The sequence below is a fragment of the Contarinia nasturtii genome, unplaced genomic scaffold, assembly GCF_009176525.2.
Source record: "Contarinia nasturtii isolate CC-2019 unplaced genomic scaffold, AAFC_CNas_1.1 Cnas_scaffold_1699, whole genome shotgun sequence".
NCBI lineage: Eukaryota > Metazoa > Arthropoda > Insecta > Diptera > Cecidomyiidae > Contarinia > Contarinia nasturtii.
Window position 1 is genome coordinate 3,287,413 of NW_022199032.1, and position 26,127 is coordinate 3,313,539.

The 26,127-nt window shown below is 31.8% G+C and overlaps 1 protein-coding gene across 1 annotated transcript in view; it reads left to right on the forward strand.

Annotated features, from left to right (window-relative positions):
• Positions 1-20,626, forward strand: part of LOC116347115 (tachykinin-like peptides receptor 86C) — a 34,181-nt gene extending 13,555 nt beyond the window's left edge. The window contains exons 4-11 of the mRNA XM_031777550.1: positions 40-185; positions 7,737-7,950; positions 10,251-10,385; positions 12,205-12,285; positions 14,667-14,817; positions 15,111-15,295; positions 15,371-15,510; positions 18,051-20,626. Of these exons, the coding sequence (XP_031633410.1) occupies positions 40-185; positions 7,737-7,950; positions 10,251-10,385; positions 12,205-12,285; positions 14,667-14,817; positions 15,111-15,295; positions 15,371-15,510; positions 18,051-18,217 (1,219 nt within the window). The 3' untranslated portion in view covers positions 18,218-20,626. The remainder of the gene's footprint in view (positions 1-39; positions 186-7,736; positions 7,951-10,250; positions 10,386-12,204; positions 12,286-14,666; positions 14,818-15,110; positions 15,296-15,370; positions 15,511-18,050) is intronic.
• The last annotated feature ends 5,501 nt before the right edge of the window (positions 20,627-26,127 follow it).

Sequence of the window (26,127 nt, forward strand, 5' to 3'; positions counted from 1 at the left end):
ATGATTCCAATGAAAAATATAGCTTACACATTTTTACAGAGATTTTATAACCGATTGCTTTAAACCGTCACCTAAGAGACCGTACGAAATCCCCTGGGAACAAAAAGTATTGTGGGCCTTTCTTTTCGGTAGCATGCTGTTGATTGCCATTATTGGAAATTGCATTGTCATTTGGATAGTACTAGGTAAGTGAAAATGTTTTTTTAGCACCTATTGTATACACTAGCCATGATGTACGAAAACTCAATTTCTATTAATAATGGATTAAAATGTAAAAAATGTACACAAACATTCAGAAACATACTTGAAAAATCCGCGATACGGCGTAAACACAACACAAGTTGTGACACAAAAATAACAAGTGAAAAATTACTCTCATCAATATTCATACTAAAAAGTTTGTGCCAAGCCGAGCAAAACGATTTTTAGTCATACTTGAAGTTTGATGTACATAATTAGAAAACCGAAGTACAATTAGCGTCGACATTTTTCTCCAATATCATTCATCCATCATAAAAATCTAGAGGTTAAACAGCAGAAAATACTTGAACAAAGCGCTGCCAAATCCTCTCCTCAATTTCTATAATATTTGAATGTGAAAAAAGAAAGAAAATTTTGATGCTGCATTTGAATAGAAAAAAATCATAAAATCAAATTCTGTAGAATGGGAGTTCTTTAACCATAAGAGTTCAAATCGATTGTCGTGCCAAAATCGCATAAACTTCTACTTCAAATGTAAATTTTCACATAGTTTTTCTTACACCCACGCATTACATTTATTGAAATAACCATTTATATCGATCCGACCGTATACACATTTCCATTCGCTTGCTCGTGCTTTTACCTTTGTTTTTTTTTTCTCTAATTTCATATAACAAGATTTTCAGATTTCGTCAGGACTAATAAAGTCATTTGAATTGAATCCATATACAATTTCTGCGAATTTGGGTTCAAAACAATTATGAGAGAGCTAGCTATAAATAAACTCATACTTTCGCTAAATTCGCATTATAGAAAGACTGTGTTTCATGTCGAAATAGTGTTGTACACATAAGTTCAAGAGTGTACACTCCGGTACACTCACTAAAAGTGATTGTACACTTAATTTTAACATTTTGGTATTGTTCACCTTTTGAGCCGCCATTATCCACAGCTATGAATTTAAAACAAATAGAATCTATCACATCAAGCATATAAAAACTTCAAAGTACGTAAAGTAGCAGTATAGATGGCAATATAAATGCTGTTTGCTTGAACATTTTTTGTTTGGTTTTATTTTAGGATTGGCAATTGAGTAAAGCATCTGGGACAGGAATTACATTCCCCACAAATGTTGAGTATTTTTCCTGAACAATTCCGTGTAAGACAAATATCTACTGGGAGCATCAAATGTGACACTTGATAAACTCACTTATAAGCATGTCATGTTGGTGTGTGCTTCTCGTTTCAGTTTCCGATTGTAATAAAAAAACTGCAAATAAAATTCACACAATGAACTCGTAAACGAGCTTTATTTAGCGGGCAGCGTAATAGTGGCCGGTTATATTCCCATCTGAAGTGGAATAACATCACAAATCAGTCAATTGTAGTGGTCTTTAACCATGTTTTTGGACGCTTAATTTCATACGTTAGGGATTTTATTTTCACTTAATTTACCCTTGTACATGTGCGGCTCATGAAATTGCCCAAAATGGCCAGGAATATTTGTATGATGATTTTATGGGAACCAAAATATGACAATGAATGTACACACACATACACACATTGATCGATCTAAATGTGTTGTATGGAACTTTGTCCGGAATGTTGTAAAAATAGAAATGAGCACACTCCATTCGAAGTGTATACAATAATTTTTTTTAGTACATGTTTCATCCGCTTCGCTGGTGTGTGATAACCATGGTTTGCGTTAATGTCATGTGTGCGTTTCGAATAACTTTTTATGATGCTCGTCAAAACATTTGTTCCACTAAAATAAATTGCAAAAAAAAAATGTTTTACAAAGCCATAAAACTTCTCACTTACGCACGCACAAACACATACTTATATTACATTCGATCTATATTGGGATAATTTTTCACAAAAACTACGTGTAAAATGTCTTTTGTATCACTTGAATTAATGTTCAAGCCGATCGCAGACACACACAACCTTATCATGTCTGCATTCACTGTATAAATAACGATTTTTCAAAAAAAAAAAAAAGTTTCTACATGATTCATTAGTTTCGCAGTAGTGTCCAACACACAGAATCCAGATGGTTTGCAATGGAAACGCACAAAAATCAATATAAGCCTATGCGGAGACATTGAGCAAAATCATTTAAGAAAATGAAACTTTGATACAGAATTAAGTTACAAGCGGAAAAGAATATTTATTCTAGTTTATGATTCTGTTGACCTCTTCATCAAAGAAGTCGTTTTTCTCCTCTCGGTAACGCTTATCTGTGCACATTAAACCACTTTTTTTGGCAAGAAGTTAAATCAACGTGAGACAGGTATTAAAATAATTGGTCAGAGAATTCAGTTCAATTAATCAAAAAGGGATCCCAAGTCGATTATTATGTTTCCTTGTACTATGTCTACTATGATACATTATTTAAAAGATCTCGTCATTTAACAGTCATTGTCCTTATTATGGTTTTTTTTTATTTTAAATTATAATAAGTGCTACTGCAGGCGTCTCTTTGGAAATTCCCCGATGAACACATAACATGATTTCCATGCAGTGCCATAATATGAAATTCAAGCGTAAACAAGAGAATGAGTTAATTTTGTCGTTTATACCGTTTTTGTTATGTGACCAGTGTTTATCGATGAACAATTACAGTAGACTCTCATTCAAATGATGACATATCGATAAATACGATCGAAAAAATACATGAACTATGCTTAAGTCGCTTGCAAACGTAAAGTTCGTTCATAGTTTGCTTTCATTAATATAAAGCCATTTGTTCCATAAAGTTCGTTGCCATTCGATTTGATTTGCATGTAAAAATGTTAATTCTCTTACCCTTCAACATTTTGACATTATCACCCACCCTCGTCAATTTCAAGAGCTATGGTTTGAATTTCTGAAGAATTCTGATTATCGAATTTCAAGTTGACGAAGGTCTACTGTATCACAATATTTTCCAGTGAATAATATATATTTCCCCAACCGCTTTACTTGACACCAATACAAACTATTTTCAGAATTCTGGATTTACGAATTCCAGCGATAAATGATGACAAATTACATGTGAAATTCAGTATAAGAATTTATATTTTTCCCGACAAAATAAAATAGCTGCAATTTGCATCTGGTTGTTTGAAAGATGGAATTATATGTGGTACTATTTCCAACTGAAATTGAAATCCAACTACATATTTTATTACATTATGTTGTGGTGCACCACAATGCCAGTTGTGGTGCAACCAATTTTGCATGTATTTTTGTTTCTTTTGAACAGACATTAGGTTTGAGCTATAGATATAGCGGCTGCTATTTCATAGCTGCTATTCATAGGCGCTATTTATCTCGTTTTAATGCATTTATGCATATTGTGCGTTATTTTCTACATCTCTCTCGTACTCACATTCAAATGTACAAAAGAATAGTAGGCTATGATATTCCAACTCGGTGTTAAACACAGCACACAAATTAAATAGCGCCTATGAATAGCACCTATAAAATAGCAGCCGCTATATGCATAGCTCGAGCCTAATGTCTGCTTTTGAACAAGTGAAATATGTCACTTTTCCCTAACCACATCTAACATTTGAAATGTTGGGAACGCAGACTTTAACTCGATTGACATTTTGATGCACTTTGTCGGCCGGTATCTCAAATTTTATAAGTCGCAAGAGAAAAATTATACAAAACAATAACGGGCTAAGAGCTTTTGCATATTTTTGGTTAAATCATATTCTTTGGGGCACCATCAAAGTTAATTGGGACTATATATGGCAGTGCATAATAGTACACAGAGAGAAATCTACTATGTTTCAAAACTAATGTAAGTGCTTTGCGCATGTAGAGAAGGTTCTTTTATTGAGTGTTGACGCTTAATAAAGAAAAAAAAATGAGTAGGAAAATCATAATCGTGGTTATGGTTTAACATTTCTCAAAAATGTACTGGTAATATAAATGGAATTCATCTGTGTGTATAAAGCACATATCGCAATGAAGTATCACTTTTCATATGGACATTTTGATAAATCGCCTACACACAGACAATATATTTGGATTTTGTCATCTGGATATTTAAGCTCATCTGGATAACGTTAGGCGATGATACGAAATGAAAACAATAGAAGTGATTGTTGTACTGTATAGATTTAAAAATACAACCATAACTATAACAATCACTTCTATTGTTTTCACTCCGTATCATCGCCTGACGTCATCCAGATGAGCTGAAATATCCAGATGACAAAATCCAAATATATTGTCTGCCTACACATAAAAATCGATCATCAAATTCTTTACTGAGTATCTCAACTGATTATTTCCAAAGGTCAATTCATGACAAATTTATCTTTTCTAGAAAGCACATTTTGATTGTAGCCAAAAATAACAACAATAAGCACATCGTTCGATGCTCAATCAAATTCACCGAAAATACTGATACGCTTTAGTATCAGATTTCTATTTAAATCCGACCTCAGTTGGTTCAGCTGGAAATGTTTGTTTTAATTTTTAAAATAAATATTTTGAGTGTTATGGCAAATATTTTTGTTTCGTGTGCTTGTGACATATTTGAATAGAGCACATGCCAACGGCAAAAACTGTCATAATTGAAATTCGATTTGGAGCTTACGGCTTCACTAGGTTAACATGGATTTTCTTCAAATTTCGCAAAAAATTTGGTATTCAAATTTCGAACGATATTTTCTCGATGGCAAAATAATTCTGAATGAACCATATATTCAGATTTTACAAATTTATACGTTTCAACTCTTTACATCCCGTTTTGTTATTTCTACAAAGGATTCTTGTGGAGCCTTTACTTGACTTCATGAGGTGAAATAAAACTGATATTCCCCCGTTATGGCGCAACTATTACTCACGTACGAAATGTTGTTAAAGAAAAGTATATATTTCGAGCTTTGTTGGACAGTTTGGCCAGAAGAGAGTGTGCGTCACTTGCAAAAGATAAGTGTTTTTGAGAAAACTTCAGTATTCTTATTTCCCTTGAACTTTGTACAATCTACAAAATATCTATCAGAATAGTAAAAAAATGCAAGAAACCGCATACCAAAAACATACACTTACTTTTTACTCAATTTAAATCCACAACGTGAAAAAAAACGTTGAAATTATGTTGGATGAAAAAGGTTTATGATTTTCTGGACGCTTTGTGATTTTGTTTAACAAAACACTAGTTCACTATGAAGTGATTGATGGATTTTATGACGTGCACATAAACTTCTTTATATTGAACTTCGAGTCCAATTTGTAGGAACTTCATTCGTGCTCTGGGAACCAATTAAATAACTAACTAACTTGGATTTCTAAATCAAGCACGTTAAATGCAGGAACACTGGCCATCTATTTATAAAGATTCGCTGGTGATAAAGCCAATGAAGTACGTTGTGTTGCCTTTGATGTGAGACGATAATTCATTTTGAATGGAGAGTTATTTTTTTCCTCTTCTTCTTTGTGTTCCACCATGAATCATATCTGCATTGGCTGTGTAATATTAAAGGTGTAGGATAAATGTTGTTGATGTTTTTCATTAATGTTACCCAAACAAATGACACATTACAATGAAATTTAAGCGTCGGCCCGGTAAAAGCATTTTGCCTACGTACGTATATCGTTTCCTATACATTATTCCTCAATAATGAATTGGTGTCGACTTGCTGGGAGTTAATTCAAATTAGCTTTCAGAAGGTATTTTGGTCAAATGAGCTTCAACAACAGAGAAAGACAGAGAGTGAGAGAGAATGAGAGATTGTGGCTCTTGTTTTGAAAAAAAAAAAACCGTTACTTCACTGCAAAATATTACAAATTTAAAATCTCAAGTGAATTGTCCATTATTAGATATGCCAAAAACAACCCAGATTTTTGTTTTTCTACGTGTCTCGAAAGAAGATTACGTTCAATTTTAAGAAGATTACAATTTTTTTAATTGCATCAGTGTGTTTTTGGCAAATGAATTCATCATCAAAGCTGACGCTCCATTTTATTTATAATGTAAAAGATCATTGACTCGCCATTTTTTGCAGCATTGAAATATTCATAGAATCATAAATTCAATCTTCATAAATGATCAAGAGACAAACATAAAAACACACACACCAACAAATTGTTAGTGAACGAAAAGAAGATACACGAGATAAAAATAAACAACAACATTAATTTATATTTATATTTATGACCCTTGACTTCTCACACGCTAACAATGATGATAAATGATCTGAAATTCCATTAATCAATTATTTATTGATTTCTGTTCGACAAAAAGAAAGTATAAATGCGTTGTTATTTTTGTAACTCCCGCACACCAAGCAACCAGCACCTAGGTGAAAGAAAAACCGAAATCACCTCACTCAAACTAGGTACTTTTTCGTTTTTTTTGTGTATTTGTTTATTTTTATTTTTAATGCATTTAGGGGCATTGACATCTTTTCACATCAATTTTAACATTCATTTTGTGATTGAACGATTTTTTTCTCTCTCTAATTAGTCAACGGCAAATGGACTCATGTTTGGCAAACATCAATTAAGTTTGCTATAACTGATACGAAGTGCTTCCAAATGACAGAAGTATCAACCAAAAATAGAGCGAGATAATTCCCGAAAAAATAGCTATAATAAATGTTGAGCATTTTTTCCGTTGATATTCCCGAATTGGTGTATTTATCGCCGGGGTCGTATTAAGTTCGGGTTTTTTTTTATTGAAAATCTAGCCTATATGTTGACATAAAACATCTGTTAAAATGTTTCTCTCGACAATGGACGAGTCAGTTAGAACGAAAGCACGATGCTGTGTATAATGAACATTTATTATTTTCGAAAGGTACACTCGAATGACTTTTTATGGTAGTCATAATTCATTGTGGCAGTCAATAAAAACTGTAACGCTGCGAGCTTTCCGCGTCAACATATTCACATATTGAACACTCTTAAATAAACACTATGCCACGAAACTCCAACGTTGTTATTCATGAATCAACCGAATCACTACACTCTTTCTGCGAATAATGTCTCGTTTACCGCCGACCTTCTTCTTGGCCTCGTCATCATCGTTCTTATATTGCAGTTAATGAAAAAAAAAACATATATACACACATAAACATTTTCGTTGGTTCCGCTGATTTGAACGACTGTTTTTCCGACGCTTTTCATCTAATAATCACTTATTAACTTATTCAACGGAAAATTACCAACTCCTTTATTTCCTTATTAAAGTGTTTACATCTAGCGATGATGTTAAATTGAATGCATATAAATGTTCAACTCAATGTGAGTTTGGATGGAAAATTTTCGACAAAATCGAAACAAGCGTTTCAAATAGTGCTGTTTGTGTTGTTGTTTTAGTGAGAAAAAATGGAATATTACATAAAGAACCGAAGTGAACATCATACAAATAGTATTTGAAGCTATTGCGTCTCATATTCATATGGGAATAAAATTACCTTGATAAATGTAGATTTTTCAGGCGAATTGTAGAAAAAAAAACAGCAAAAAAAATTCGAACTTGTTAAATGAAAATTTAAAATACGTATGTATTTTTCATGTTTTTGCAGCACATCGTGAAATGAGAACCATCACAAATTACTTTCTATTGAACCTAAGCATCGCCGATCTGCTTATGTCCTCGTTAAATTGCATGTTCAATTTTATCTATATGCTGAATTCGGATTGGCCATTTGGACGTTTCTATTGTTCGTTGAACAATTTTATGGGAAATGCAACAGTTGCATCATCAGTTTTTACTCTGGTTGCAATTTCTTTTGACAGGTAATTTAAAATTAAAATGCACTCATCTCACTCATCTATTTTCCATCTCCATTGCGATTTGAATATTTGTGCCATGAGAGAAATATTCTCGCAAATTTATGAGAATTTGAGAAATTTCTAGCAATTTAGTATTTATTTGCAGGTGATTTTTATTTTCAAACTAAAGTCGGCAATTGTATCCGTCGGTCCGAAAAAAAGTCCGCGAAATTAAAAAAAAAAATTACAATTTCGTCCGCGAATTTTTTTCTATATAACACATCCGTCCGTTTAAAATCCATGGAAAATCTTTTTATTGTAATTTCTTTAAATATATTAATTAATGAAACTACAAAAAGCATAAATAAAAAAAAAAGTTTAAATTAAAATCTTATTAGAAACTTTGCTAACTCAGAGTTAGTAACTCTTCATTAATTTTTATATAAGCTTACATCAATATCGATTACGCTATAAAATTGTAAGCTATATTTTTGTTTTCAATTATATGTTGACGTTTTCTTTAATTATTGCGATTTGAAGCAATTAAGAAAACGAAGTGACAATAACAGCAGAAAATGAACGCTTGATCATATAATATGTTGAATAAAAAGTTTATCATGGGATTATCTATCAAACTAGAAAAATACAAGTAATAACTAGTATATAACGAAGCCGGCTTCACACTAATATGCGTTCAATTTGTACGTATAACTAACAAAAGAACCAACTTCACGCACTAGAAAAACTTGCAAAACTAGATTGGTGGATGTCCCCATGAAGTTTATTATTTAGAAAAAAAATAATACCGCTCACATAATTTACATTTTCATTTTTCTTCTTCGCACCATGGAGCGCGATTTGAATTTATAAAATATTAGGCTGGAACAACAGTTGAAGTTTACATATCTTTTAACATGCATAAAAACCCTCCATATATGATAATCTAATATATATAAAACGATGAAAAACTTATACAAAACTATGTTTGAAGTTTGATGCCAAATGGAATGAAATTAAAAGTCAAATGAGACTTGATAATCCGACAACGTAAAATTTCTCTGGATCAATTAATAAAAAGCTTTTTTACTTTTCCGCACACACCTAGTGTGTAAGGTAAAGTATTGGAATCGGTCGAAAAATTGACATCCTCAAAAAACATGTTTTCTGGGTGTTTTAGGAGCCAGGGAACACGAATCTAGCGTTTTTTCGATGTCCGAATGTATGTGCGTGGTACCCTGTACGCTGTACGCTGTACGCTGTACGCTGTACGCTGTACCCTGTACGCAAAAATTTGTTAACACGATAACTTTCAAACAAGAAAAGTAATTCAAAATCTGACTTCACAGGATGATTGGGGGTGCCGAGGAATAGAAACCATTAGATTTTGAGCGACTTTGGTTGACAGGGTAAAGTGTCATGTCTGGTGTGATGCCCATGTCCATCCATGGGAAAAATTCAATTTTTCTTCCAAAAGTGATATTTAATGTATTCTTAAACACTCAAAAATGTGTATTGGGGGGTTTTTGGGTACGAGAAAACCGAATATGATGTTAGTTTTGCGATACAATCAACTTTCGAAACACTTTTCATACAAAAAATTCAAAAAATTTGGATTTTTGTATGGAAGCCATGCCTGTATGATATCGTAATGAGCTGAAACTTTGCACAGGTTATTTTTATCACACATAAATACTATTCCGAGAGTTTGAAGACATTTCAACGAATATTAGGGGCACCTCCCGAACAATATTTTGGATTTTTCGCTCTAAAACGAAATTTTGTATGGGAAGTACCCTTAATATGCATTGAAATTTCTTCAAACTTTCAGAATGTTAACTTTTTGTGAAAAAAATAACCTCTGCAAATTTTCACATGATTACGATATCATATAGGCATGGCTCCGATACAAAAATTCCCATCTTTAGTAGTTTTTGTAAGAAAAGTGCTTCGAAAATTATTTTATCTAAAACTAATGTCAGATTTAGTTTTCTTTCATGTCGTGGATCACAGTGCGGAAAAGTTCATCTTACGGATGTAAGACATTTTATTTATTTATTTATTTAACTTGTGTGTTATTTGGTGGCGTTTCTGAATTGTGAGCGTAAAGTAAACGGTATACTATATGTGGGTTATTTAAAAAAATATATATTACAAAAGTTTTCTCTGACACAATCTCATTTACTGATTAAAATGACTTTAATTGTATTTCTTTTGTTGAACTTCGTCGACATTTGTTATAACGTTCTTATTCCGTTTTCTTTTCTTTTTTTTCATCCTTTACAAACTGATGTTCTTCCTTCATCTTCATGTTCATCGAAACAAAGGTATGTGGCGATTGTGAGACCTCTTCACCGGAGAAATTCGAGAAAGAAAGCGCGAATGTTCGTTATTATCATATGGATTCTAAGCAGTATGTTGTCATTGCCATGTTTATTCTACTCAACTACCGAGTCTAAAGTGTGAGTGTATTTAATTTGTTTGAATTGAATTTGCTTTGTACTGCTTTGTACTGCTTTGTACTACGAAGAGGAATATAGTGATCGAGAGAAGGAGAAGTAGAGATAAAAGTGCATTTTACAATGTGAACGAGTGCATGCACAAAAAGAAGCACAATGGTTTGCTCATAATTAAATTGTAATTATACGAAATCCAAATGAGTCTAATTTCCTGTGTCAAGAATAATTTAATGGATTTAATTGTTGTTTTAAAACAGTAAAATATTGTTCTTTCACCAAATGCTTATGCACAAATGTATTTCATGTATTCCAAGTAAATCACATGTTCTTTTTTCTCGTTTTATCGAAACTGAATGTTTATTAATTTTGAAGCTGAGCATTCATAACTCGTAAAATCTTACAATTCAATAAACTCAACAAGATTTACAACTTTGCATGTGACGTAAAAGAAAATTTGACAAAAGGACAGGTATTATGTAAGAGGGAGAGAAGTCATACAATCTAGTAATCTTGAATAATCGAAGTGAAGAAAAGTATTCGAAGAGAAGTTTGTAAACTTTTTGAGCGCTCCGATCGAGTTATTCTAAACAAAAGAAAATTGTTTGTCCACTTCTTACTAACATAAGGGCCAGTCCGCGGTCGACAAACACTTTTCTTGCTAAGCACATTTAATAGCATACACTTCTAGGGGTAGACATGATTCATCTGATTCACTGAGATTCAAAACATTCAGATTGTTTAGATGACATTTAAAATGTCATTTGCGTGTCATACAAGAAATATTTAATAAACAATTAAAATTATTTTTCTTAAAAAATACAATTTCTTGACGTTTTTTTAAAATGTATTAACTCATCATTTTTATCTATAAAATAAAATCAACGATAATATTTAGAATTTGTTGAACGCTCATGTTAGTAAAACCCAGACATTAGGTTTGAGCTATGGATATAGCGGCTGCTATTCATATATCATGCTATAAATGATGCATTTGGATGATTCAAAGTTTTATAATTCGTGTCTACCCCCTTGATACACTCGATTTGTGAAATGCACTGCAAAGTTGCTGCAAAGCACGTATCACTGGCGCTCTCACTGTATTGCATAGTGAAACAGCTCATTAGTACGTGTGTCAAATGTTCATATTTTTCGCACACGAACTAGATGGTGCTAATAACTAAGTGTCTTTGCAGCAATGGTATGGTGAAATGTTTGTCAATTTTGTTAGCTGTGAACTGAAATTGACAAAATGTTGTCAGTGGCTACAAAACATGCCACACATCATATGAATCGTTGCGGCGAAAGAGTAGCTCTTATTTTTCTCCAAATAATATTGCAACATAAAGTTTTTTATGAATAGTTTATTTGTTGTATTACAACAAATAAACCGTGTGAAAAAAACTTCATGTTGCAGTATTATTTGGAGAAAAATAAGAGCTACTGTTTCGCCGCAACGATTCATATTTCTGTGAAACAAATCGAGTGTATGCTATTTAAATGAGTTTAGCGAAAAAAATGTACAACTCTGAACAAAAAGTCAATTTTATTACACAATTAGATGTAAAAGAAATAAAAATATCAGAAATCGACACGGGACTTTAAACACTATGATAACATCACGAAGTTTGCTCCTTAAATACTGTTGTGAAATTCAAACTTTTGAAATGTGATATTTTTGTGTAATTTAAGTGGAGACGCAAGTTTTTTTGAATTCGTATTACTGGGAAAGAGTAAACTGAACAAAGTGACAATATTCAAACGATCGAACTTGAAATAAACGAACACATTTTTAATATAACTTTTTTTCTCACAAAATTAATAGATATCAAAGTGGCAAGCAAAGAGTCGTCTGCTATCTTTTATGGCCTGATGGAAAGTATCCGACTTCACTCACCGATTACATGTAATTTAATTTCCTTGCCTCTTTACGCTTTTGTTTTTTCTCTTATTTGCCTTGTGTTTATTTGTAAATGTTCGTACACGGGTGTGTGTGCGTGTGTATGTGCTTGACTTTTTATTAACTCCCTTTTACGTTACTTTATCTCCAGATGAAAAGTTTTTTTTTATTTGCTGAACAATCTCTATATATGTAGTTCAGGAAAGGTTGTATACAACTTTCATGCGCCTAAAGACATCCAATTTCATTCAATATTGATGATCAGAAGTTACGTGTACATTTTTACATGATGTGAAATTTAGCACACTGTGTTTCTGTTTCATCGTATTATCGCATGTAAACATCTAGGTAAACATCATTTCAATGCATTAAAAAAAGGATAAACATCAGAGTGCTTGCTTTTATCAGGTTTATGTACCAATCTGATCAATTATTTAGACAACATTGATTTGCATAAAAAAATGTGTGGATATAGTAAACAGCCAATTTTTACAATTCATAATGTGATTCCACACATTTAGCCTTTCAGTTTTGCTTGTATGAATAAATTTGAATATAAATCATGTTATGAACTACTATTGTCACCACAAATTATTATGAATTTAAATAATATCTCATCGATTCGTTTATCAAACATTTATTTTTTTAACCGCCAATTTTCGGTATTTGACGGACCGAAATTGAATTAAATATTCTATTTAAAATTAACCGACATCTTGAATCAATGGAAATATTTTTCATTGGAGTTATCAACAAACTGAACGTTGCCATCACTGAAAGAAGACATTATATTGAAATATTTTCAGCCGGATATCGTCAGGAACTGAAATGAAGTGAAAACAATACAAGTGATTGTTATAGTGATTGTAGAAATGTAAGTGTAATTATAACCATCACTTCTATTGTTTTCACTCAAATTCAGCCCATGACGATATGTGGCTGAGCTGATTCATCTGGCTGAAAATATTTCAATATAATGTCTGGTTTCGATCATTCAAGAATTTTTTCGGTACTTTTTTAAATCGAGTAACTATACTTCAATTTCCAACCGAATTGGTACTCATTGAAAAGAAATGTGTGTTTATTAAAAAAAACCTGTTTTATGGCAGGATTACTTAGAATTTGAATGATTGTGGAACAAAAATAGAAAAATTGTTTATCAAAATGGATATACAGTGCCGTCAGAAAGTTTGAGACCAAGCAAAAAAATGTCATACAATTTCATACAAATTGAAGATTTTTTGGAGCAATATTTAATATATTTCAGAAAGAGCTAGTAATTTTTCATACAAAAAGGATTAAGGAAAATATAAAAAGAATTATTTTTCATACAAAATGTGTCATTTTTCACACTTGAAAGTGCAAACCTCGGATATTTTTTAAACGCGTAGATATTTTTTGGTAAAACTTCACTAGTTTACTCTCCGTAAATAAAATAATAAGTGTACAAAAAATTATGGGTCTAGCTATTTCCGAAATATATTAAATATTGCTCCAAAAAATCGTCAATTTGTATGAAATTGTATGAAAAAAAAGAGCGTGGTCTCAGATTTTCTGACGGAAAATCGATAAAAACTCCAAACATGCAAAAAAAGCATTTTGGTCTATGAAGAGCAAAAAGTGTCTTTTCAAATCTGAATGTATACCGCTTAGTTCATGGCAACGTATCAATCAGTATTCATTTAAAATGATATTTCACAATGAGAAACCAAAAAAAAAAATGAAAATTCTATAAAAACGCATACTATCCAAATATAATGGAATAAATTCTAGACTAAATACATAAGACATTGGTTTGAATGCATTCCCAGATATTAACCTTTGTTGCCAATTGAATGTGTTATATATTTAGATAAATTCCGCCGAAATGAAGACGATGAAGAGATATTTTCTACTTTGCTTCATTTTGACCTTCATAAAATTGATTTAGTAATAGAACTCAATTAATATTCGATCTCGTCTACAATTTTGACGAACATTTATTGTTCAATTTAATTAATTCTAAATTGCTTCTACAAGATCGGAATTTACTGAGTTAACATGCTCAGGCTCGGTCTCACTGAAATAATCAAAAGAATCAAGAGCAAAAAGTAAAATTAACGACTATACGCCCAAAATTGAATGAACAAAAATGAAAAGTGTCAAACTGTCTTGAAGAGGCTGTCGTTAAAAATCAAAACAATATCAATCACTTTATTGTGTTCAAAATGTTGTCTGCACATCAAGTGAACCTGACCTCATATTTTATTTATTATTTGTTTGACGTTCGAATAGTGTCGAATAAATATTTAATCATAACAATATGCAAATATCATTTGCTGTGTGTTTTTTTTTTGTTTTTTTCTTTCTCCAATTAAAATTGCGGGCGAAAAATAATTGGCATACAGTTATAACTGTGTGTTTCTAGTGCTGACATATGGAATACCTATATTGATAATGGTTGTGTGCTATACAATCATGGGACGTGTTTTATGGGGTAGCCAGTCCATTGGAGAGCATACTCAACGGCAAATCGAATCAATAAAATCGAAAAAGAAGGTTTGTATTGCATGCCCAGTAGTATGTTTCATAAAAAATCATACATTTGCCGAAAAAAAAAAAAAACAATTTATTTTCCGATCACTGCTCTGATGACATTTCACTTTGTTTCCATTACCACTCTTGCCATTCCATTTCCGATTTTCTTCTGGTTTATATTTTTGTCGCTGATATATCAGAACATTCATCAGTTTTGTGCACATGGAAAAGTCAACTATAGAACACTGATTAGCTGATTTCACCATTTTTATCAATTTGTTTTCCATTTCATTTCGTTTCGTTTCATTTTGAAGGTCGTGCGAATGTTTATTGCTATTGTCACCATATTCTCCATATGTTGGCTGCCATACCACTTGTTCTACGTATATTCGTATCATCGGCCCCACATTACATCATCTAATTATGTTCCGCATCTGTTTTTGGCATTTTATTGGCTTGCAATGTCAAATAGCATGGTGAATCCAATCATCTACTACTGGTATGATGGAATTTATGATAAGCACATCTATTATTTCAACATTATTATTATTATAAACATGATTATTTGATTTAGGATGAACCGACGGTTTCGGCATTATTTTCAAAAAATTATGTGCTTTTGCTGCTTCCATTTGTGGCAACAAAATGAATTGCTTAAAAGTGAAACAGCTTATATGCCCAACTCGATGTCAATTGAGCGGCGTTCCAAATCATGTAAGTTATAACCATAAACAGTCCCACACATTTTCGCATAATTTTACAATATTTGTGAAAAGTCAAACAAGCATACATCTTACTTTCACAACATGATTTAGTTAGAATTTAAATGATCGCACCCTTTATTTGGACCATGATTCATTAGTGTTTATAAGCTATGCACATATTACAACATTTATTTCAATTATATTTCAGTCAATATTTTTCAATTAAAAGTCTTTGCAAACGATCGATTGCGATTGATGAAAACGGCTTTAAAAAAATTAATTTCTAATTATTTGTTTGAACATTGAAATACATTTTCCACTAAAACTCTTTGTACGATATAAAACCATATAAACTCTATCACAGAGCATATATTTGTTTTCGGTAATTTTCCACAGTAATTGAATATTTGCCGCAATCGCTTCCTCAGTATTAAAGCATTTAAAATATTTAGAACAATCATAACTCGCTCTATGTCGAAATGCTGAAAATCTGGTGTTAATTGGATTGATATCTTCGAAGTAATAATCAAAGTATATACAAATAATGCATCATAGAAATAAAACAGTTTGTTCTAGTTGATTTTGCGGATAGATTCCGTGCATATACGTTAGTTCAAATTTCCCATTTTCGTTGCATAGTCGAAAATTGCAATTTATTATTATATAATTGATGATATCACATGAATTGATGTTATCAAAATCGCCAGAGGCTTTATTTCAATTCAATTTCGAATATTAATGCCCCAAAATGAAAAGTAGCATATCAATTTCGTCATCGATCAAATCAAATAAGAGACCAATGTTCCGCTTTGATCGGCAATGAATATGGACCAATGCTATTATTCTAGAGCATTCATATATACTTTCTTTCGAATAATTAAGAGATTGTATCTGATTGTATCATGTTCATAACAGCGTATTTGTATTGAATTCACAGGCCTAAAATTATCCTTCACGCTTGACTTTATGATTATACGTTACGCCTACACAAAATTCGCTACATTATTGAGAGCAACCATTTTTTGACCATTTTTCTTTTGCTACTGAAAATAAACTTTCTCAGAAACTCTTTCCGCCCATTTACCAAAAGTATCATGTGTACCGAAAATTAAAATTCTTTTCTCTGCTCAAAACTCCCTTTGCGTTTGAATGAATAATATCCAAAAATATTTTATAATATAATTTTTCTTCAATGGGCCGAAAAACAAAATATTAAAAAAAAAACAATCATACAGTAGATTCAAAACTGAACAAAAGACATGAATTAAATCAGTCTATGTATTTTGGATGATATCCATCCGAGATATTTTAGAATATCTGGATATTTAACGCAACTGCACAGAGCCAGAGCTGTGTGTCTCACATATAATCAACGGTATGTCGATACACGAAAAATATAGACACATTGTGACTGTGTACGTGCGGCACTTGATACACATATACGTAGTGACATACCGTAGATTCTATTTGCGTTTAAATTGTGTGCTGAAAATCTTGTTTGAAATGTATTTGTTTTGGTTAAATTTTATAAGAATTGATATAGAGTTTTGGTTGGTGATCCTTTTCCGGCCGGATGATTGGATTTGTTTTAATGAATACCTAATAAATCATTAGAAAAGTTTGTTGCGGTCGATATGCTTGGGAAAAACACTGCAATTATTTGATTCGAACAAACTTTGCTTTGATCAATCATTAGTATCGATTCAATCGTGAATATAATTGAATAATATTCGATGAAATTTCTATCTAATTTTCTAATTCTGTTCGCAATTATTTTATAGTGACGTCAGTATCATCTCATATGGACACGGTTTATTTCGGAGGTATATTCTATACTGAAAATCTAAAAGCAAATAAAACGACTTCACTTTCACCACATAATTCTAATGTACAAGTGTCTTCGTTAAGAGCAAAAAATCTCTTCAATTTTTTGTGAATGATAGTAGTCTCGTGGGAAGATAATTTTATTTAGCTCCCTGCGCCAATGTATGAGTCCGTGAAATTTCATCATAGCTTATTTTACGAGTGTACTTGAAATTCAGTAAATTTTCCGAGAAAATTTTCATTCGGAAAGTATCAAATTAAAATGCCAACATCGTCGATTATTCCAACCTGCCAAAATATTAACATACATTAAGAAACAATCATTAAAATCATTTCAATCATTTTTGTGAAAATATGATGTATGACGAAAATTATAGCCCTACTCCAATGAACAATTAAAAATCTTCAATATAACCAACAATTTTAATGGCAATCTATCTGTACGAAAGTAATACGGGGCGTATGTATTCATATCGAATTTCTGGTTAAAATTCAATGTAAAGGAGTAAATAAACCGGCAGAATCAATTGAAGGTTATTCATCTCATTCGGTCGAATTTTATATCTTCCAATGTATCAATGTATCAATGCCAACCGAAAACTATATAAAAGCATATACCAACCATCGAATGATGTTATGCTTGTTGCTGTACGCTATAAATAGCGACTGAAATTTATTTCATTTCATTATTTTTATAATTATGTATTGGTTCTTATTCAATTGCAGTTCGCCAACGCTATAATAATTCAATTAGGCTGAGTGAAATCAACAATCATTCAACGAAAACACTGCAACAAGTGCTGTATGTGAGAGACAATAAACTCAAGACTGAAAGTATGTTTGTGGAATGCTTTGATAGTCCGGTTGCTGCCAGTAATTTGAATTTTGCCTGAAAAAATGGCAAACATTTTCAGAATAAGATGCATAAAGAACGAAACAACACAAATTCACATGCACACAACGAAATGTGCTTGAAGCGATCAAACCTCAGCCGGGTAAATGCTGAATAACATACTTCATCGATTTTTTAGACCTTACTGAATATGATATTGGAACAAGGTGACATTTACAAAACAACTGAAAAGAAATGATATTTTTCATAATTGAAATGATGATGATACTGTTATTTAGATACTTAAATTTGAAACAACGAATGTTGGCCTAATCTTAGCCAATTATTACACAATTTTATATTGTGTACCGAAGAATGAAACTAAATATATATAAACACATATACGTCCGAGTCGGAAATGGAATCGCATCGTCACGTTGCGGTGATAAAGGCACACCAAGAAACATAACAAAAGAGTTGAACGAACGGAATGACTTATCGAATATCAAACGAACACATTTGTTGACAACTATCAATCTTTTGACGAAAGTGTTCGAATTATAGCAAGTTTCAACAGGAACAATTTAAAATGTTGAAGTAGCAAATAATTGGCATTCTTCAGTTCATTTCGTACCTTTTTTGTCCAACCCTAGTATTGTGAAAATATATGCCTTTTATTTGTCGTTCTTCATGAATAAGTGCCGTCTGACAACGTTTTCTTCTCTCTTCTCTGCACTCGAGTCGAGAGAAAAAGAACCACTTGAATGAAATAAGGCATACATTCTAACAAGCTGCCAAAACTCAACAAGTGAGGAATTTAATATTATTTTCATGAGAATACATGTAACATTCATCAAGTCAGTGGAAATCAGACGGTTTAAAACAAAATAAAAATCCAAGTGAATAATTTATTGTGTCAAGTGTGCGTTGTCTGAACGTTGGATGTTGAATAAAGGGGCGAAAGGATTTCATGATTGGTATATGAGAGAGAAAATCGGTGATTGTATATGATTGAAACAGGTTTTTTAAACTTAAGATTTCTTTTCAAGCATTTGTATGAGACGAAATTGTTAATTTAATTCATTGAAAAGTTCAAAATTAAAAACAAATGAATTTGAGCTTGTTATTTTTCTGCTCGATGATGCCACTCAGCAAAAGTGTAAAAACAAAACATTTATCGAAAATTGAGTTCATTTAATTGAGGTTAATTGAGTTTCATCACACTGGTAATGAATCATATTGATGGCAGGAACCGGGTCGCATATAGAATAATACAAGGTATTTATACTTTGTATGAACGCAGACGCAACATATCCGTCGCTGTTCGCTTTGTGCTGCGCTCAATAAAAACAATGTATGTGCGTGCGTCTCTCAATACACGGCCACATGCACACACGAACATCTATTCGCAAGCTTCATACATAGCGAACAGCGATGGATATGTTGCGTCTGCGTTTATACTTTGTATATTTATACTGCCTGCGTTTTTTATGCTAGTAAAAAATTATACGCCACCCGGTCTCTGATTGATAGTAATATAATACAGGTCACAATACATCGGATCATGGAAGTAAATCTATTTATGCAATTTTTTTTAGTTGTGTGACAGTTTGAGCACAATTTTGGTACACTCTGAACAAACCGAAGCAACCAAACAGTTTTAATCCCTTCCACGTGAATGATACATTCCCGAAATGATAAACATACGTTACTATAGATTTAAATCTTTTGTTTTAAAAAAATAATTAATTTTTCATCATAATGAATTTTCAATAATAATTTTGTAAGTCCGCATATTCCGAAAACTTTTACAATGCATTGTTCTCATTTTTCCATAAAAACAGTTTCGAACGAAAACATAAACAAATCAAGTCGTGTTATTGTTAAAACCTTTTTTTGTTATTATTTCAAATAAAATTATAGAAAGTTAGCTCAGATATTCTTAAACGCAGTTGCACAGCAGGACTTCAACTTTCATGAAATTAGTTTTATTCACAGTACTTCTATGAATGTTCATTTAGTTTCTGGGACATTGTTTACACTGAGTGCTAGTTTGTTAGCCATATGCAAAATTATTCAGATTATTGGTAATTTTGAGAATAAACCCTCGACTATATCATTCAATAGGGCTATGTTTATTCAAAGTCAAAAATGACGCTGGATTCCAAAGTTTAACATTTTTAATTATAAGAAAAAAATCGTTCCGGAAAACTCTTCTATTATGGAAGTTCTATAGCAAAACCAACAATGCATTGTACTTGAACTGCAATTTGCGGCATGGCACACCTTTTTTTTTTAAACCATTCTGGAACCAGAATATTATAATTATGATTCTATTGAATCCACATTTCATTGGTCCGCCAATCGATAGACGAATAAATCGTTCATTGTAATAACCGGTGACTGGTGACTGTGGTAAAAAAAAACTCATAAAACTGTCATTATGTATATATCAGTAATGTGCGAGGCCCCCCCCCCCCCCCTGTGATTTGGATGAGAAAAAATTTTCCGCGAAAATTATTCGAATTTGCTAGGGTTTTTGATTCTAAAAGTGAAGACCTTTTTTTTTATCTCATCAAAGTAGAAAATTGAGAGGAATTCTTTCAATTTCCTAGGTTTTCTGGTTCCGAGTGAATTTTTTCCGATTTCCTAGGGTTTTTCGCGGAGAAAATTCTTTCGATTTAGATGACATTCCAAACTCTTTTCAACTCAAAACTACAGATAGTAATTTTTTAATGTATTAGTGTGTAACTGATTTGTAAGTTTTTGACATCCAAAAAAAAGTTCATTTGAATTTCCTATCTATACAGCTGCTCTAGAATAAAACAATCAATCAAATTCATTTTCAATTATCTCGGAAATCATGTTCCATAATATGTAATTTTAATATATTAAAACTAAATCAATTCGGAAAGGAATATATTTTTTTCCCACGAATAGTGATAATACAAGTTTCAATAAACTCTCTAAGTGATATTTTGACATGAAATGATTACCAAAATAAAAATAATAAAATAAAAACAAAATAGAATAAATTGTACGTAGCATTACGAAGAAAATTAAAAAAAATTATAATCCCACTGAATGTACAGAATGACTATAGTTTGGACAAAGAAGAAACTGAAAATATTGCTCATCAATGGCTTGATACAGACAGATTTTTAAAATGAACTAACTACTATCAAATATAAGATATAAGGACAAATGAATTAATATTGTACATATATTTATTAGGAAATTATCCCAAAAAAGGAAAATAAATGTTGTATGGAAATAAATTTTAAGGTACAACTTAGTGTTTATACTATTCAAATTCGAACGAATGATTTGTCTAATACAAAACAATTACATCCATAACCTCATCACACATCCCAATTTGCATACAAATACTATGTGTCAAATAAGTCATTTCATACAATAAATTGAAGCTGTAAAAACGAACAACACTGCAACTTGACATTTTGACCAGAAGCTCCGAGAATATAATGATTTCGCATTCATTCCATTTTTATATACAAATTGCAATGGATTTATTGAAAGTACAGTGTTGTAGAGCTAAAGTGTGATATACAATAACTATGTTGTTGTCCATAATATAATCAAAATGAAATACGCCGTCTGTCTAGAGAGCCATTTCGCACGCGGACTGAAAATGTGACTATCATGTGTTTCAATTAGATCAGAAAAATAGTCGCCATTCCATCATATTATTTCATTGCACACACATTTTGGTTTATTGATGCTGATGATGAAATGAAAACATTTCGTAAGGTACTTAATTTAAAGGAAGAAGAAACTCGTGGCATCATTAAAGCAAACAAAGGTGCATTCAATATTTAAGGTTTCTTTTCAAAATTTAATAATTTCAAAAATACTAAAAATTGAATGTAAAAAAATTTAAATAAAATGAAAGGAAAAATTGAAAACAACGGTGAGTACAACATTTAACCACATCACATGACATCACTGTAGTAAATTATTTCTTTTCAAACGATATATTTGGATATTGTCATTCAGATATTTCAGCATATCTGGCTGACGTCAGGCGCTGAAATGGAGTTACAACAATAGAAGTGACTGTCATAATTTTATACTGTCAGGTAAACACTTCCCTCACTTCTATTGTTTTCTCCTCCATTTCAGCGAGATGAAATATTTGGATGACAATTTCCAAATATATTTTCTATTACTTTGTGTTGTCGCCTGTCTTCAACAGCAGTGCTGCGACAACAAAAAACAAACAATCCCCATAAACAACTATTCATGCTCTGTACACAACCAAAATTGTGTATTTGCGATGCACTGAACATATTCAAGTAGAGATGGTGATAAAGAGCGACATGACAAAAATGAGATAAGTTTCGTTTGTATTTTTACATGTTACTATGAATTTATACATTTACGTAAAGTCAATGAGAAATTTTTGCATTCACGAAGTAATAGTAATAGTACTTTGATTAGAACGTTAACATGTATGCGTTAAATCGCATTTATGCCAAAAGAAATGAAAAGCTCAGCATTGGTTTAGAGTTTTAGAGTTTGCGAAGTTTGCGATCAGAGTTTATGGCATTATGTATTTAAAAAAAAAAAAAACTTTGAATAGAATGCATAGGTGTTGACGTTTTATATACGCAGTGAAACTTTGACGGTAAAATGCAGGAGATAATATTGTTTCGAATTTCAACAGTAATGCTCGCAAAAAAGCATTTATTTTACGTCAGTCAACGAAAATCTACGGCGAAACATCCGAAATTCTCTGTGTACTTTAAGCAAGCAATAAAATGGATTGCTTTTTAAATGACGTATTCATTAAAATAAATCCATATTGAGGCTATCGTTTCGATTTCAAACTAGTTATATAATACTCTCAGAAAACTCAGATGTTAAAATTCAAAGTAATCAGAGCAAAATGCCATTTTGAAATATTCCCATGTTAAAATGACGACAAAATGCCATTTAAACATGGAGAAATTTTGTCACATATTAAAATGCCGTTTCACCTGCAAAGAAATCTGTTGCGGCTAAAATGACATTTTACCATGTGAAAAAATACCCTCATGTTAAAATGGCATTTTGCTCTGATTACTTTGAATTTTAACATCTGAGTTTTCTGAGAGTAGGTTGACTCTGTAGTACAAACATATAATGATTGACGTGCGAAATTAAATCTATCAAAAGCGTACACTTTCATCTGGTATTTATGTTACAAAAATAGACGCTGTTTATTTGAATGGTATGCAAAATATCTGGATGCCATTCAAAACTCATGTGCCACACACACATTGCGGATATGCAATATGCATTCGAACGTGTGACATGCTTGAACAAATGGATATCATTTGCCGTATTCAGCAGCACAATTAAAAATAAATTAATTTAATTGATTTTAAAATTGAAGTTTTTTTTTAACATTAAACAGCGTTGAATGGGAAAATGAAACAAGCTGTGAAATGTATATATTATGCACATATTTATAATTATTTGGAACTCAATTAAAGAATCTAATTGAATTTAAAATGGTTTTGCGTAATTTTATTGGGTTTCATCACATCGCATGGATATCTATATTCATTTATTACCAAATTTCATAAAATTAATTGTGATTGAGCTATTTTGTGAAATACAAATGTTAAATTAAATCAATTTTTATAATTCATATAATTTATAGTGTGATGGGTAATTGTGTTTAAGCTTTACGATTGCTTGAGCTTATTAACTTAACTTTCTATTATGGGAATGGATTATTCGTTTGTAAAATAAGCATTATTTCGACATAGTTCGTATCCGAAATCACAGATGTCTGTAAAGCTCAAGTTTAAAAGCTTAGCGAGAAAAGCTCCATCATTTTCCAAGCAAAAGTTGTCAACATACACACAAACTATTTTTGCTGTATGGGTTACAACAAAACTTAGCTATCAGACGCGATACAGTATTTTACTGTAATTTAAATCAAAATTACAATATTTTGCTGCAACTTATTTTAATTTTTATTTAAATACAATAAAATTGTTTGAATGACAATGAATTCGCTTGGATATTTTCAGCGATCTGGAATAGTTTGACAGTTCTGATACAAACCAATTTGAAAACGGCTTCTGTGATTGGTTTCAGTTTTGGCTCAAACCAAAACGGGGCAAGCGAAACGTAGAGAAAATGGTTTGCACTGTGTCCGTGTAAACACACACACACACACAGTCGCGTACAGCTGCTAGCATAGCACGCAACCAGATACGAATACATACTTTACAATAGTGTATATACACCAGTGCAAATCATTTTGAAACCGTTCCGCATGCTCCGGGTTGTTCAAAGTATCAAACCAAAAAATGGTTTAATCACTGGATATTTTAAAATATAAGATTCCATTGAATTTAAATAAAAATTAAAATAAGTTACAGCAAAATATTGTAATTTTGACTTAAACTACAGTAAAATACTGTATCGCGTCTGATAGCTAAGTTTTGTTGTAACCCATACAGCAAAAATAGTATGTGTGTAAGCTAAACACTTTTCTCTACGGTGTTATCTAGGAGTTGATAAAACAACCGTTACTTTGTATTTGGTCGTAACGATGGAGTAGCCGTAAAATTTGAGCAGATTTAATGGGCAGCTTAAAAATTGAACTTCCAAAGACAGCTTTATAAATAAAACTCACAGCCTTAAGAGTAGAGCTTACATCACATAAAATATAAGTAGCTTTTAAGCTGGGGAATTTCTATTTGAATTTGAAAAGAAAAACTGAACATTTTCTATCCGTTGATTTATGAGTAATATGCGCGTAAAAATCATCAACTGTAATCCGTCTTGATATATATATATAATATATTTCGTGCGTCTTATGAGGATACGCGGCGCGTGCCCTTTTATTTCACAGCGTCTTTAGATATTTATCTATCAACACACATATATATAAGTGCGTAGAGCAAGTTGAAAAAGGAGACATTTTTTGTTTCGAAATTAGCAGAGAGTATCATCTCAACTAATAGCTGTAGGCTGAATTTTCAAATTCCTCCCTTTCGCTCTCACCATAAACTTACATGAAAATATTTGATTTAAATTAATGAGGAAACAATATTATGTTGCTGCATAAAACTCACATTTCGCCGAAGGCTATGAACATGATTATGCCTAAGTCATGTATTGTGTGGAAAATAGTTAAAAGTAAATCATAAAAAAGCTTCAAACTCCATACAGACGAAGACTTTTGAATGAACACATCGCATTGGATTGTTGATTTCGTTATATATACATTTTTGTTTCATCACAAATATACTAAAGCCAAGTGAACTTTGGAGTATTGTGTTCCCTTGTGGAAAAAAAAATGACTGACTGACTATAAATTAAGTCAATTTTAATCACTTTTATTCGGTTAAAATTACCAATAGATGATTGAAATCGAATATAGTCGGTTATGTTTCAGAGTCAACTAAAAGTGATTATAGTCAACATAGTTGACAAAAGTCAATTTCATATACTTATAGTTAACCGTAGTTAACTATAATCACAAACGATATTTCTCAACTCAAATTACACGAAGATGCATTTAGTCACTTCAGTAGTGTGCGGAGGGGGGTAGGGGGGTTTACCACCCCCCCCCCCCCGTGATTTGGATGAGAAATTTTTTTCGCGAAATTTATTCGAATTTGCTAGGGTTTTTGATTCTAAAAGTGAAGACCTTTTTTTTAGCTCATCAATGTAGAAAATTGAGGAGAATTTTTTCAATTTGCTAAGGTTTTTGGTTCCGAGAGATTTTTTCCGATTTGCTAGAGTTTTACTCGGAGAAAATTCTTTCGATTTGCTAAAGACTTTCGCCTCAAAAAGTGACTTCCAAAAAAAAAAAACGAAAATTTGTCTGAATCAGCCCTCCCTGAAAAATTTTCCTCGCACACTACTGAGTCACTTATAGTTAACTTTAGCTGGCTATATCAGCCATTTTTGTCCCAAATTAGTCAATTTATAGTCGCCTATGAA